This window comes from Salmo salar, chromosome 20 (genome assembly GCF_965601325.2).
Source record: "Salmo salar chromosome 20, fSalSal1, whole genome shotgun sequence".
Taxonomy (NCBI): domain Eukaryota; kingdom Metazoa; phylum Chordata; class Actinopteri; order Salmoniformes; family Salmonidae; genus Salmo; species Salmo salar.
This window is the reverse complement of record NC_138310.1, coordinates 24,327,951-24,344,985: the sequence shown is the minus strand read 5'-3', so window position 1 is coordinate 24,344,985 and position 17,035 is coordinate 24,327,951. Positions and strand designations below refer to the sequence as shown.

Genomic DNA, 17,035 nt, shown 5'->3' with positions numbered 1-17,035 from the left:
GGTCGTGTGAGTACCTGTCTTTTGGCTTTCGTGCCACTTGTATTGCGCAGATGATTACGGGTCTCGTCCCGTGTGGCATCATTGTGTGCGTGTATGTTACGGGTCTCACCCCGGTGTATTTATTCGAGGTACTCCTCGCTGTTTTGTTTGGGTTTCAACCCTGTGTTTTGTATATGTGTTTGTGTGGTCTTCGTCTCCGTGCCTTTACAAGGCACGCTGTAATTTGGGCCAATAAAAACCTCTATTACACATTCCTGCGCCTGTCTCCCGATCCCTTTATGCCAACACAGAAATGGTTTGTCGAGATAAGTATGGAAGAACTTCACTGGCCTGTAGAGTAGAGGTCGACCGATTTATGATTTTTCAACGCCGATACCGATTATTGAAGGACCAAAAAAGCCGATACCGATCCATCGGGCAAATAATATATATATTTTTTTAACACTAAATAATTTTGTTAAATGTATTTGTAATAATGACAATTACAACAATACTGAATGAACACTTATTTTAACTTAATATAATACATCAATAAAATCAATTTAGCCTCAAATAAATAATGAAACATGTTCAATTTGGTTTAAATAATGCAAAAACAAAGTGTTGGAGAAGAAAGTAAAAGTGCAATATGTGCCATGTAAGAAAGCTAACGTTTAAGTGCCTTGTGCAGAACATGGGAACATATGAAAGCTGGTGGTTCCTTTTAACATGAGTCTTCAATATTCCCAGGTAAGAAGTTTTAGGCTGTAGTTATTATAGGAATTATAGGACTATTTCTCTCTATACGATTTGTATTTCATATACCTTTGACTATTGGATGTTCTTATAGGCACTTTAGTATTGCCAGTGTAACAGTATAGCTTCCGTCCCTCTCCTACCTGGGCTCGAACCAGGAACACATCGACAACAGCCACCCTCGAAGCAGCGTTACCCATGTAGAGCAAGGGGAACAACTACTCCAAGTCTCAGAGCGAGTGACGTTTGAAACGCTATTAGCGCGCACCCGCTAACTAGCTAGCCATTTCACATCGGTTACACCAGCCTAATCTTGGGAGTTGACAGGCTTGAAGTCATAAACAGCGCAATCCATTGCGAAGAGCTGCAGGCAAAACGCACGAAAGTGCTGTTTGAATGAATGCTTACGAGCCTGTTGGTGCCTACCACCGCTCAGTCAGACTGCTCTATCTAATCATAGACTTAATTATAATATAATAAACACACAGAAATACGAGCCTTAGGACATTAATATGGTCAAATCCGGAAACTATCATCTCGAAAACAAAACGTTTTTTTCTACGGAACCGGTCCGTATTTAATCTAACGGGTGGCATCCCTAAGTCTAAATATTCCTGTTACATTGCACAACCTTCAATGGTATGTCATAATTACATAAAATTCTGGCAAATTAGTTCGCAACGAGCCAGGCAATGAACGCAAAAGCAGTGACACAATTTCATGTTAGCAGGCAATATTAACTAAATATGCAGGTTTAAAAATATATACTTGTGTATTGATTTTAAAGAAAGGCATTGATGTTTATGGTTAGGTACATTAGTGCAACGACAGTGATTTTTTTTCGCAAATGCGCTTGTTAAATCATCACCCGTTTGTCGAAGTAGGCTGTGATTCGATGAGAAATTAACAGGCACTGCATCGATTATATGCAACGCAGGACACGTTAGATAAACTAGTAATATCATCAACCATGTGTAGTTAACTAGTGATTATGTTAAGATTGATAGTTTTTTATAAGATAAGTTTAATGCTAGCTAGCAACTTACCTTGGCTTCTTGCTGCCCTCGCGTAACAGGTAGTCAGCCTGCCATGCAGGCTCCTCGTGGAGTACAATGTAAGGCAGGTGGTTAGAGCGTTGGACTAGTAACCAGAAGGTTGCAAAAAACGAATCCCCGAATCCCCGCTGAACAAGGCAGTTAACCCCCATTCCTAGGCCGTCATTGAAAATAAGAATGTGTTCTTAATCTGACTTGCCTAGTTAAAGGTTTAAAAAAAAAAAAACATTGGCAAATTGGGGTCCAAAATACCGATTTGTTATGAAAACGTGAAATTGGCCCTAATTAATCGGCCATTCCGATTAATCGGTCGACCTCTACTGTAGAGCCCTGACCTCAACCCCATCGAACCCCTTTGGGATGAATTGGAACGCCGACTGTGAGCCAAGCCTTATCGCCCAACTTAAGTGCCCGACCTCACCGATGCTCTTGTGGCTGAATGGAAGCAAGTCCCTGCAGCAATGTTCCAACATCTTCTGGAAAGCCTTCCCAGAAGAATGGAGGCTGTTATAGCAGCAAAGGGGGGACCAACTCCATATTAATGCCCATGATTTTGGAATGAGATATTCGACGAGCAGGTGTCCACATACTTTTGTACATGTAGTGTGTTTGGCAAATTTAGTTGTGAATTATACAAACCTTAAAATGTCTTAGAAATCAAAACGTATATGGGCTGCATGATGCATCTAATAGGCTTATTGACTATTTGAAAAAGTTGCAAAAAAAGCTTGAGCTCTGTTCCTTGCATCAGGCTGCGCACCCTATTCTCTCATCAAGTGATCATATTTTTACTCATCAGACTATTCTCAATGTAATCTTATCTTTATTAATATGTAAAAAAAATCATATTTAGAATGGAAGGGGGAAAAAAGACATGTCATCCATATGCATTGGAATAGCGAATGGAGGCCGCTTTCCCACAGTTTAAATCATGCCAGGTAGGCTACTCTGGTTTTATAATAACAGCTGGGGTCCTCCTCTTTTTAGTGGCAACCAACAAAACTCCGATTTCACAACGGATTGAATATAGAAATGTGTGGGCTTATAAGAACACTTATTTCACTTCACGAATCAACCAGTGTTTGAGGAGCATGCAGCCTCTCGCTGTGCGACAGGTGATATTCCGACCAAACTCTGTATGCAATGGCCTCTCCAACCATGTTCCTGCAGCTAACCAGTGCTCATTTGGGAAAGCAAGTGAAATCTGTTCGGGGAATATTGATAGTAACATGTTTTCACCACTAAACATATTTAATTAAACTGTTGACAACCCTTATCTCTTGGCGCTGGAGAAAGGAATGAAGGAGAGGAGGAAATGGAAACGTACAGTGGTAAGAGTCTATAGCTGAAGGTCATGTGTCAGCCTATTAATTATGAAAATCTAAAACATGCTCTATTACTAGGCTATTCAAAATCCAATACAAATGTTTGCAGCGTAGCAGAAGGTAACCAGTCCATCCAGTATGCATAATAATACAGTCTACATTCAAAGGCCATTACTAGAATTTGTTTAATTTTGGAGTATAAGCCAGACCAATTATGTTTTTTGTCGTGCCTAATATGCGGTAGACTATGTATTTTAAAAACGCACAATCATTATTTTAATTCAGGTTTATTTTTTTGTGCTTGGGGTCATATATAGGCCTCTACGTATGGGTGTTCTACCTGCAACATCTTAAATGCTTTGTATTAATCATCACCTTAGAAAGCGCTGTCCATTTCCTTATGTTTGGCTTTGAAATAACATCCACAATGACCATGTTTAACACTCAGTTTCAACCTGTTGAACTTCTTTCTTCAACTTGATCAGCACAGTGAGGTCAAACAAATGTAGCCTAAAGGTGAGTTTTAAAAGCATGATACTGTTTTGATGATGTGTTTGATGTGAATTTGATCGCATTTGCATTGATGTCAGAGTGGTTAGAGGGGCAATAGAGCATTGAGTACCAGGCCATTCGTGACCTGATGATGGTTCGCGTGTTGGGTACTACCAATGCATGTCCAGAGTGCATAAGAGGAGATTACCGTGACTCAACGGTCACATGGAATTTGACTGCGGTCATGACTATTAGTGTGGTGGTAATACCGTTACCGCAACAGCCCTATTCATAGATTTACTAATGTGTCAAAGTCTCTTTAATTTCATTACTTTGTTTCATTTCAGTGCCAGGGGCTGACTTCAATGCGTATGAAAGGTTGCACAAGTTGAAGTTTAGAGTCCTTTAACACACTCTCAGAAAAAAAGTACAGAATTGTACTTAGATGGGTATAAACTCTTGTCACTGTAGTGGTACCCTGTAAGGTACATCCGTTGTACCATTAGGTATATAGTTTTACACTTGTAGTTCATACCTTAAAAGGAAAAGGTATATATTTGCCTTTGTAGGGTACCACCAGTAACAAAATAGTTTATTTTAAGTGGCAAAAACAATATAAAGTCCCTCGTGTACACGCCTCTCCGCTATCTAGTGATTAGTGCTGTTTGAGATCAGTTTGGTTTCGGTTTCATTTTGTTTTTACATTAAATGCACCATGCATTATGTGGGTTGAATGCTGTAACAACAGAGAATAAAACAATTAATAAATGTCCCATGATGGTAGTGACTGCCCATTACTGCCTATCATTTACTAACCATCATTTATTCACATTACTTCAATAAAATATTTGTTATCTTTGATTCATTTCTTATTTCATTCCAAGTCATCATTGTATATCTATAGAGCTGCTGCCTATGCTGTCTGACAAATCACTTTTTAAAAATTATTTTAGTAGTTCTTCAAAGTAGTAAATAAGGTATTCTTTTATGACTTCTGAATACCAACTATCAAACACTTAAATCATGTATTTTCAGGTAGAGATACCTCGCAAAGCAACTGCTTTCTATCCCTCTTGCGCATTCTCTCTTATCGTCGTCAACGAGGTCTCTCTGTCTGCTCCACACAGACCAGACAAGCAAGCAGGCGCACAATGTATTATGGTCATTGTAGTTAATTACCACGTTTTCTGCGCTGAACTATGTCGAATTTTGGCCTGTTTGAAACTACAGCTCCCTACTACATCGCACAGTTCGGGCTTGATCTGATTTATCTCTACAGAAACTGAGCATCAAGCTCACAGGAAAAAAACGAACGAAATGGAATTCAAATAAAGTAACCGATGTTGATCAATTAGTTATTTAAAAAACGAAAAATAGCCAAATTAAATTTAGGTTAATCGCTCACACTACCACTATCCCACTTCTGACACCAATGGAGTGAATTCGGTGGGTAGCCCCGACCAGGACTTGAATCTGGGTCCAGCGACTGTCAAGCCAACACCTTAACAGTTACGCCAAGAAGTCTCTACCTCTTTGAAAAGGTCGCTCAGTGTTGGGTTAAGGTTGGTACAGTATTAATTACAGCTTACCCTGTATTTGTCACATGCATTTATGTAAGCCTTTATAGACTTCAGAACTGTCAACGGACATGCACAAACTTCAATTAACATAACCATAGACCACTTAAACTGGTACAACACTTTCACTCACGGGTGGCCAAAAATAAATAACTAATCCACGCCTCCATCCTGGGTAACAAAAATGTACCTTCACAGTACCCCTTTTTTGAGAGTGCGTGATGATTGTACCTTTTTATATTCAAAGTATTGGTTACAAAAATGTGCCATTATACTAGATTAACCGCACATGTACCCTAATAGGTATTGAACAGTACCATGTGAGATCATATGTGCACCTCTGAAGGTACAGGTAACTGCCACAATAAAGGAAACACCAACATAACGTGTCTTAATAGGACGTTGGGCCACCACGAGCCAGAACAGCTTCAATGCACCTTGTCATAGATTCTACAAGTGTCTGGAACTCTATTGGAGGGATGTGACAGCATTCGTCCATGAGAAATTCCATAATTTGGTGTTTTGTTTATGGTGGTGGAAAACGCTGTCTCAGGTGCTGCTCCAGAGTCTCCGTAAGTGTTCTATTGGGTTGAGACCTGGTGACTGAGACGGCCATGGCATATGGTTTACTTTGTTTTCATACTCATCAAACCGTTCAGTGACCACTCCTGCCCTGTGGATGGGGGTATTGTCATCCTTTGGGGGCATAGCCATGGTAGACAAAATATTTGGCCAAAATAATGGCCTGCCCAGCATTTTTATACATGACCCTAAGCATGATGTGATGTTATTTGCTTAATTAACTCAGGAAGCACACTTGTGTGGAAGCACCTGCTTTCAATATACTTTGTAGCCCTCATTTACTGAAGTGTTTCCATTATTTTGGCAGTTACCTGTACCCCAGGAAAGAATACTGTACCCTAACCATACCCTTTATTTTGAAAGTGTACTATTAAATTATTGACCTGCTGACATTCTTAGCTTGGGAGACAGAATCTGAAGAGTTTTAAGTACAGGGAAGCAGGACAAATTTCAATAAACAACACTTGGACTTCATGAATGTGTCATTGCCTTGGCTTTAAGGAAGAACAGCTGCAGAATATATGACTTCTTGAGAGTCTTGACCTTTTTCTCTCTTTCTTCCACAAGTTTATTTTGCCTTGGATCTTTTAACTCTCTCATCGGTCACCGCTTACATTTTAGCATGCAGTGAGATTCAGATAGGATTTTATTGCTCGTCCTTGTAATGGGATTTCAGGATAAAATAGTGTAATCTGGAGTAACATGTCAATAGAGTTGAAAGAGCGGAGTTACAGAGCTTTCCATTTCGATCATGGTATTGTTTCTGATTTACCAAGTTTTCCTAGACAGCGCCAACTTTTTGATATTGTATAGCCTCATGTCCACCTTACCCAGTCCATCTGTACTCTGAGTAGAGCCTGCCTACCAACCCCCATGTAATACAATGCTTATCTGTTCTTCATAATGGGGTTGAGCATATATCATATTCATTTCTTCCAGGTAGCCTTTCAGATAGCTAAGTCTCTCAGTGAGGATGCTGTCCAGTGGCAGCTATGTAGTAAGGGGGGGGGGGGGCATTTATGGATGAGGTTTGATTATGTCTTACTTTTGATGAGCTAGCTTTTACCCACAGCCACAGGTTGTTCCAATTATCCCTCCCCTGGTTGGCTCCTGCTGCTGGAGTGTAGCAGCAGCCCAGTAAACCTTCACATCCATCCCCAGTTTCAGGTTTAGGTAGAGCAGCTAGCACCAATGGCCCTGCTGCATCAGGCTGCGTGTCACTTTCATACATCCTGTGAAGTTCCTTGTAAAAGCTCTCCTCTCATAGCGTGAACTGCCTCATTATGCCACATATGGCCTCTTTTGAAGAGGCTTTGATCGTCGTTAGCAACATGATCCCACATACCTGGCAGTTATAGGGTTTTATTCCTGAGGTGTCTGCTGGCTAGCTTCATGGCTCCCAGGTGTTAGCGGGATTTAGGTCAAACACTAATGATCAGATGAACATGTTTAGGTATGGGGGAATGGAGACATATGTACTGTTATTTCCCAGACATTGACTTGACAAGCCAAATCTCAGAGTACAGAATCAAACTGATCCTGTTTCCAGGTGCGTTCTGACTGCAGGCTATAGATTTTGCAATAAAATAGTTTATTTAATTGATCTATTGTTGCATTTGTGATCAAGGCGTCAAAGACGGTTTGTGCAGTGTTTAATAGAAGAGTAAGGACGTAAGGAGTGTAATAAATCACATCAGATATATGCATTCTTTCCCAGATTTTTTTCATGGCCACATAGATGGGATGTGTTAAGAAAGCTTTTGTCTCATATTATCTTACTTTTTCCTCTTAAGATTTTTCTCTGTAGAATGTATGTAAGGATTAAGAAAAAAACCATCGAAACTCTCCTAATGCTGTTGTAGTACATGCTGCTGCTATTTGACAAAAAAAAAGTCTTTTTGGCCTTGAAGTAGGCTTGAAAAGGAGAGCAGTGAATGTGTCATAATCTTAATGATACTCCACCGTGCCAGTTTGTCCGTGGGTGCTAGCTGACCTCTTTCTTCCAGATTCCCTGTCTGATGTATCTGCCCCAGACCGAGACAGTGGTGTTATAGTGGCTGTTTGAGGTTTGGACCAGCCCACCCTCTGACTACTGCATGCTAATTTGTGTTGTGTCCATCCATTCTCATTTTTTGGGGGCTGCAGTTCAGCACTGTTTCCGTTGGATCAAAGCATGGCCAAACAAATCCACTTGGGACTGAGGTGTCATTGTAATTATATACTGAACAAAAAATATAAACGCAACATGTAAAGTGTTGGTCCCATGTTTTCATGAGCTGAAATAAAAGATCCCAGAAATGTTCCATACGCACAAAAAGATAAATTATCTCAAATTCTGTGTACACATTTGTACATCCCTGTTAGTGAGCATTTCTCATTTGCCAAGATAATTCCTCCACCTGACATGTGGGGCATATCACGAAGATGTTTAAACAGCATAATCACTACACAGGTGCACCTTGTGCTGGGGACAATAAAAGTCCACTCTAAAATGTGCAGTTTTGTCACACAACACAATGCTACAGATGTCTCAAGTTTTTTGAGGGAGTGTGCAAATGGCATGTTGACTGCAGGAATGTCCACCAGAGCTGTTTCCAGATAATTTAATGTTTATTTCTCTACCATAAGGCGCATCCATCATTGTTTTAGAGAATATGGAAGTACGTCCAACCGGCCTCACAACTGCAGACCACATGTAACCACACCAGCCCAGGACCTCAACATCCGGCTTCTTCACCTGCAGGATTGTCTAAGAGCAGCCACCCAGACAGCTGATGAAACCGAAGACTTTCTGCACACACTGTCAGAAATCATCTCAGGGAAGCTCATCTGTGTGCTCGCTGTCCTCACCAGGGACTTAACATGACTGCAGTTTGGCGTCGTAACCAACTTCAGTGAGCAAATGCTCACATTCGATGGCCACTGGCACGATGGAGAAGTGTGCTCTTCACAGATGAATCCCGGTTTCAACTGTACCAGGCAGATGACGGCGTCGTGTGGGCGAGCGGTTTGCTGATGCCAATGTTGTGAACAGAGTGCCCCGAGGTGGTGGGGTTATGGTATGAGCAGGCATAAGCTATGGACAACGAACACAATTGCATTTGCTCATGTTTCAGCATGATAATGCACAGCCCCATGTTGCAAGGATCTGTACACAATTCCTAGAAGCTGAAAATGTCCCAGTTCTTCCATGGCCTGCATACTCACCAGACATGTCACCCATTTGAGCATGTTTGGGATGCTCTGGATCGACGTGTACGACAGTGTGTTCCAGTTCCCGCCAATATCCAGCAACTTCGCACAGCACTTGAAGAGGAGTGGAACAACATTCCAAAGGCCACAATCAACAGCCTGGTCAACTCTATGCGAAGGAGATGTGTCACGCTGCATGAGGCAAATGGTGGTCACACCATACACTGACTGGTTTTCTGATCCACGCCCTTACCTGTTTTTTAAGGTATCTGTGACCAACAGATGAATATCTCTATTTCCAGTCATGTGAAATCCATAGATTAGGGCCTAATGAATTTATTTCAATTGACTGATTTTCTTATATGAACTGTAATTCAGTAAAATCTTCGAAATTGTTGCATGTTGCGTTTATATTTTTGTTCAGTATAGTTTTTATAGTTTGAGATGGATGAAGAAGTGATTGATAGAAAGGATATGGGAGTGTATGTTGTTAAAAGTTTGGTCACTTAGAAATGTCCTTGTTTTAGAATGAAAAGCTTTTTTTTTTGTCCATTTTAAAATAACATCAAATTGATCAGAAATACAGTGTAGACGTTGTTAATGTTGTAAATGACTATTGTAGCTGGAAACGGCAGATGTTTTATGGAATATCTACATAGTTGTACAGAGGCCCATTATCAGCAACCATCACTCCTGTGTTCCAAGGTATCTGTGACCAACAGATGCATATCTGTATTCCCAGTCATGTGAAATCCATAGATTAGGGCCTGATGAATTTATTTCAATTGACTGATTTTCTTATATGAACTGTAACTCAGTAAAATCTTTGAATTTGTTGCATTTTCTATTTTTGTTCAGTGTATAATACATACAAACCCAGCATAAAGGTTTCACATAATCTTTGTCAGGCAGTGGGCAGTCTATAGGGGATTGCGTGACAATGGGGGAGTATCCTGACACAGTATCATGAGGTTCCCTCCCACAGCCGTGTGTGTGTGTGTGTGTGATTGAATTTTGGTACCGTCTGTGCAATTCGACCCAAATTTTCCCAAACAAAATGTGAAACTGTTTAGCAGTACAGACAGCGGTACCAGTGATTGTTGTTCCAATTTAATGCCCCTTTCCCAATTGCAGGAAGAGATTTGATAGGCCCCAGCTCCCCAATGTGACTGTAACGTGAGTCTGGGCACACGCAAAGCGAGTGAAAGCTGGAGGAGAGGGAGGCCAGGCCAGACCAGACTGTAATCATTACTACACAGCTCTCTGATATGAGAACCAGCTGTTAGCTCTCCTTTTGTTCTTATTTTTCTGCCCTCTTTTTCACTGAGCCTAGACCTATCCTCCATGCCTATTGCAGCCTCGCTGTCTGGACCTCGTCCCAAATAAACTGCCATGCGCTCGTGGCAACTGAATTTTGAGAAGCCGGGAGGCTGAGATTGGATACAAACACTGCCAGGCCACTGCACAGAATGGGCTGTCTGGCCCTTTATTTTCTAACTGTATAGACAGAATGAAGTAGGTTTACGATTGTTGATGCTCCCTGCTTTGTTGTCATTTCACCACTCTGAGCATTCCTATTTTCCCTGAATATAGCCTTATACCATTATTTTACTGTTTAGAGATACAATCCACAATGAAAAAATGTATCTAGAGTGTGGTCAGTGTGTTTTCAGAGATCCTTATTAGGAGACAAGGTGCTCCTGTTAGCTTTTCTCAAGTCACTGAGGTTTGTGATCCGGTTTACATTTCCCCTGCATTCTGATTGGCTGATGTACCTGTCCCAATGTCTCCCTTTGTTTCCCCATTATTAGCCTGTGTGTTTGCACAGCGTTTTTACTGTAAATCACCGTGGGAAGCCAGGGCCTTTGCTGAGGTTGTTGTTGGGAAGATTTCATGGGCAGCCCTCATGTTTTGAAGTGTCTCCTGGGGGCAAGTAAGGCAGCTCCTCATGCTTTTTGTCTGGGGCATGTTACCCGACTCTGGGCTTTATCCGCCCCCCTACGCTGGGGACATTTTTAAGGCCTGGTGCATGGAGCAGAGCCAACTCAAATAAAGACCTTCCAGTGTGCCCTTTGTCTACTCTGACACCGGCTGCAGTGGCGTTGTTCACCGGCAGCCAGCATACGGCAGGCAGACAGGCAGGCAGACAGACAGGCAGGCAGTGCTTCAACTGTTAGCTCAGGCTGTTCTGTTTGCACATGCCTGGCATTGATGGGCACGTCACCATGGGAACGGCCAGGGATAGGGCCTTTGCTCGCCATTGCAGAGAGAGAAAAGGAGATGATAAACTAGCAAAGTGTCAAGTGAGAAAGTGGTGTGAAAACGTCTGTTTTTTCGGCATCAACTGTTCCTTTTCAAGCCAAACGCCAGCCACCATGGTGTGAGTTTTGTACTTCTTTGTAATCGTTCTTGTTCCTTTTGACTTTTAATCCTTATGCTAAATGTTGTTGTCCATACAACAAATCAATCCATTTTGAGATTTTCCCATAGAGTTGTCAGAGGGCTTTTGTTTGCAGTGTTGGACTTTTTGTTCTGTACAGCCTGTACAGATGGAAGTAGTACAGCACACATGAGGTCAGTGTGAGTTCAGTTCTGACACTCAGACCTGTCTGAACTACCTACGTCCTCTGAGGAGGACATTCCTACAGCCTTAGAGGGGACCACTGACCAGGAACAGTCCATTGGTTAGTTATTATATAATAATATGAGATGTTAGGCACTTAGTTATTTTGAATTTTTTTGTATTATAGATTTCTTTGTATTTTTCCGCCTTTTTCTCCCAATTTCAATTATGATTTTTGTCTCATCTCTGCAACTCCCCAATGGGCTCGGGAGAGGCAAAGGTCGAGTCGTGCGCCCTCTGAAACATGACCCGCCAAACCACGCTCATTAACACCCACCCGCTTAACCCAGAAGCCAGCTGCACCAATGTGTCGGAGGAAACAATGTTCAACTGAAGTCAGCCTGCAGCTGCCCGGCCCGCCACAAGGAGTCGCTAGAGTGCGATGAACCAAGAACCCCCCCCCCCCCCCCCCCCCCCCCTCGCCTCTCGGCCAAACCATAGTGAGATCACTGATGAGAACCAGTCAGTGGGCAGCACGACTTGGCATCACACTCTGTCCACTCTCTTAACTGGCAGAATGTTCCAGTGCGTATTTGGTGGTGTCTCTGCACCAAATTCCAAAAACAATAACAGTGTTTCAGATGGGGGGGGAACATTTTGTGCATATTTTCTCATGTGTTCGTTCGTACACGTATGAATTCAAAGGCTTATTACATATCTTTATTATTATTTGAGTTATTTCCACATCTTCACCTTTTTAAATGCATCCCTTGCTGATCCAGAGAGAGTGAAACAGGGATTATATGGCCTCCAAGCCCCTTGTCTGCCCCCATACAGTAGATCTCACTCTTTGGCTTAGGACCTACTGGCAGGCCGCCAGACTCACACAGGCAAAGCTGTGGCCTGATGCTTCCATAAGTTTCAGCGTCCTCAGTAGATCCCTGAATAATGCCTACTGTCAGTGTTACTGGCAGCAGTTTAGCTGCTGGCTGATGGATCTTTAGGCTTCACCAGAGTCCTCTGAGTGAACATGTATTTTCTGAGTGTGTGTGCAGTGGTGGAAAAAGTACCCAATTGTCATTCTTGACTAAAAGTAAAGATACCTTTTAATAGAAAATGACCCAAGTGAAAGTCACCCAGTAAAATGCTACTTGAGTAAAAGTCTAAAAGTAGGGCCTCTCGAGTGGTGCAGTGGTCTAAGGCACTGCATCGCAGTTGTTAGCTGTGCCACTAGAGATTCTGGGTTCGAGTCCAGGCTCTCCCGAGACCGGGAGACCCATGGGGCAGCGCACATTTGGCCCAGCGTCGTCCAGGTTGGGGGAGGGTTTGGCCGACAGGGATATCCTTGTCCCATCGCGCACTAGCGACTCCTGTGGTGGGCCGGGCGCAGTGCACGCTGACAGTCACCAGGTGTTTCCTCTGACACATTGGTGTGGCTGGCTTCCGGGTTAAATGGGCATTGTGTCAAGAAGCAGCGTGGCTTGGTTGGGTTGTGTTTCTGAGAACGCATGGCTCTCGACGTTCCCCTCTCCCGAGTCCGTACGGTAGTTGCAGCAATGAGACAAGACTGTAACTACCAATTGGATATCACGAAATTGGGGAGAAAAAGGGGTGAAAATACCAAAAAAATACAATTAAAAAAGCTAAAGTAAAGTAAAAGTATAATTCATTTCACATTCTTTATATTAAGCAAACCAGAAAGCACCATTTTCTTGTTTTTTCATTTAAGGATAGCGAGTACTTTTGGGTGTCAGGGAAAATGTATGGAGTAAAAAGTACATTATTTTTATTTAGGAATGTAGGAATATAGTAAGTAAAAGTTGTCAAAAAGTAAAGTAAATTACAGATACCCCAAAAAACTGCTTAAGTATTTTTACTTAAGTACTTTAAACCAATGTGTGTGCGCGCCAGTGTGAATGTGTGAGTGCCTTCTTGGTTTTGTTGTGTTTTGATCTAACCTCAGTCTCTTCTCCTGAAATGCAGAGGAATCTTCTTGGACACAATCCTGCCACGCTATGATGTCAATGGAGTGAGACCGCCGATTGGCCAGAGGACAAGGCTAAGCAAAGGGGATATCACACAGGCACGCAAACTCTACAAGTGTTCCAGTAAGAACAGCACAATATTTGTAAACAATATTTTGAATGGGTTCAACATACATGTTGGTGTAGAGTTGATACATACCATATGGTAGACATTAAACAATAGGCCTATGAAGTTGAGATAATATTGCATAATGGACATAATATAGTGCTTGCTGTTGCTTTAGCTTACTGCTGGGAGTGAGATTGTATTCTCCTTTTTCGTGTCTCATTATCACTGAGAGTGAATACTCAAAACACTTTGTTTTCTGAGGTCGTTTACTGTACATTGGATGGAAAAAGTTGAGCATTTACCATTAATGTGGCGTGGTTCCCTGGCAGTGGAGGCTGCTGAGAGGAGGACAGCTCATAATAATGGCTGGAATATAGTTAATGGAATGGCATGAAAACATGGTTTTCATGGGTTTGATACCATTCCATTATACTCCATTCCAGTCATTATTATGAGCCGTTCTTCCCTCAGCAGCCTCCACTGTTCCCTGGCTATGGTTGCTGTGACTCCCCCGGCCAGGAGAAGGAGTGTAAACAGTGCCCTAGGACAGGAAGTTTGTCATCACTCTTTCCCAGATAGACCCAAAAGAACAGCTGTTCTCAAGAGGACAATGACTAGAATGATGGCTGGGAATCAACACTCTGTTCTTAGGGTCCAGAGATCACGACATTTACAATGTAAACTGAATACATACAGTTGAAGTTGGAAGTTTACATACACCTTAGCCAAATACATTTAAACTCAGTTTTTCACAATTCCTGACATTTAGTCCTAGTAAAAATGTCCTTTCTTAGGTCAGTTATGATCGCCGCTTTATTTTAAGAATGTGAAATGTCAGAATAATAGTAGAGAGAATGATTTATTTCAGCTTTTATTTCTTTCTTTCATCACATTCCCAGTGGGTCAGAAGTTTACATACACTCCGTTAGTATTTGGTAGCATTGCCTTTAAATTGTTAAACTTGGGTCAAACGTTTTGGGTAGCGTTCCACAAGCTTCCCACAATAAGTTGAGTGAATTTCGGCCCATTCCTCCTGACAGAGCTGGTGTAACTGAGTCAGGTTTGTAGGCCTCCTTGCTCGCACATGCTTTTTCAGTTCTGCCCACAAATGTTCTATAAGATTGTGGTCAGGGCTTTGTGATGGCCACTCCAATACCTTGACTTTGTTGTCCTTAAGCCATTTTGCCACAACTTTGGAAGTATGCTTGGGGTCATTATCTATTTGGAAGACCCGTTTGCGACCAAGCTTTAACTTCCTGACTGATGTCTTGAGATGTTGCTTCAATATATCCATATAATTTTCCTCCAAATGATGCCATCTATTTTGTGAAGTGCACCAGTCCCTCCTGCAGCAAAGCACCCCCACAACATGATGCTGCCACCCCGTGCTTCACGGTTGGGATGGTGTTCTTCGGCTTGCAAGCATCCCCCTTTTTCCTCCAAACATAACAATAGTCATTATGGCCAAACAGTTCTATTTTTGTTTCATCAGACCAGAGGACATTTCTCCAAAAAGTACAATCTTTGTCCCCATGTGCAGTTGCAAACCGGAGTCTGGCTTTTTTTATGGTGGTTTTGGAGCAGTGGCTTCTTCCCTGCTGAGCGGTCTTTTAGGTTATGTCGATATAGGACTCGTTTTACTGTGGATATAGATACTTTTGCACCTGTTTCCTCTAGCATCTTCACAAGGTCCTTTGCTGTTGTTCTGGGATTGATTTGCACTTTTCGCACCAAAGTACGTTCAACTCTAGGAGACAGAACACGTCTCCTTCCTGAGCGGTATGACGGCTGCGGGGTCCCATGGTGTTTATACTTGCATACTATTGTTTTTACAGATGAACGTGGTACCTTCAGGCATTTGAAAATTGCTCCCAGGGCTGAACCAGACTTGTGGAGGTCTACAATTTTTGCCTGATTTCTTTTGATTTTCCCATGATGTCAAGCAAAGAGGCACTGAGTTTGAAAGTAGGCCTTGAATACATCCACAGGTACACCTCCAATTGACTCAAATGATGTCAATTAGCCTATCAGAAGCTTCTAAAGCCATGACATAATTCTTTGGAATTTTCCAAGCTGTTTAAAGACACAGTCGACTTAGTGTATGTAAACTTCTAACCCACTGGCATTGTGATACAGTGAATTATAAGTGAAATAATCTGTCTGTAAACAATTGTTGGAAAAATGACTTTCATGCACAAAGTAGATGTCTTAACCGACTTGCCAAAACTATAGTTTGTTAACAAGAAATTTGTGGAGTGGTTGAAAAACAAGTGTTAATGACTCCAACCTAAGTGTATGTAAACTTCCGACTTCAACTGTACATGTAGGTGTTGGAAACGAAAACAAAACACTCCTGGCGCTTTACTAGTAGTTCCGTTGGTCTTGAGAAATCCTTTTTTGAAGGCTGAAGGGACAACTTTTACAAGTTTGAAATAGTCATTCAAAAAATAAAAGTGATGTCAGTGTGTTAATTGTGGCTTAGACAGGGGAAACGGGGTTTGTCAGAACCACATTAAAGCTCAGTGAATAAACGGCATACTGCTGACCAGAACTGGACCGCTGAATGTGGTTTTATTTTGGGCAATCATCCGTCTTGACCATAGATGGTTCAGAGGGGTGGGGCTGGTTGAATGGGCGTGTTATGTGTCTTTCCCAGTGATTAACTCCGTCTCAGTGAAACAGGAGAGAGTAGATGATGTGGCGCACAGCACAGCACATGCAGCTAGGAGGGAGTCTCTGTCTGTTTTCCTGGAAAACAGATCCAGCGAGCATAGTGAGGTGGATCCTCATTCATACAGCATTCCTGGGAGTATTTGTCATACCCCAGTGTGCTTGTTAATGGTTTAGTATCAGCAAACCTCTGCCAAGAGTTATTAGACAAAGCTCTCGCCTCCTCTTTATATGCTCACACAGGTTTGGAGGGAGTCAATGAACGGTAACTGTTGGGGGAGATATTTTTCTTTCTCCCACTGAAGCAGAGGAAGGTGAAGTGAGCAGGGAAGTAATATCTGAGGCTTGTGTCCTAGAGAGACAATAATTATATGCTTTTTCCTCTCCTCTGTTGATCAGTGAGTAGAAAGCTCCCAAGGTCTGTTCAGTTCCCCTAGAGCCAGTTTTTCCCAAACTTTTTATAGTCACGTACCCCTTCAAACATTCAACCTCCAGCTGCGTACCCCCTCTCGCACCACGTTCAGCGCACTCTCAAATGTTGTTTTTTGCCATCATTGTAAAACTTCCACACACACATTATACGATACACTCATACTTATGTTTAACAAATGTGAGTTTTTGTCACAACCTGGCTTGTGGGAAGTGACAAAGAGCTCTTATAGGACCAGGGCACAAATAATAATATAATAATAATCAATAATTTTGCTCTTTATTTAACCATCTTACGTATAAAACCTTATTTGTTCATCG

The 17,035-nt window shown here is 42.0% G+C and overlaps 1 protein-coding gene across 1 annotated transcript in view; it reads left to right on the top strand.

The window, feature by feature from the left end:
- The window catches only part of LOC106579847 (bone morphogenetic protein 1), a 55,832-nt gene that overhangs the window by 16,430 nt on the left and 22,367 nt on the right, over positions 1-17,035 (top strand). Inside the window, exon 7 of the mRNA XM_014160135.3 lies at positions 13,505-13,629. Within this exon, the coding sequence (XP_014015610.1) occupies positions 13,505-13,629 (125 nt within the window). The remainder of the gene's footprint in view (positions 1-13,504; positions 13,630-17,035) is intronic.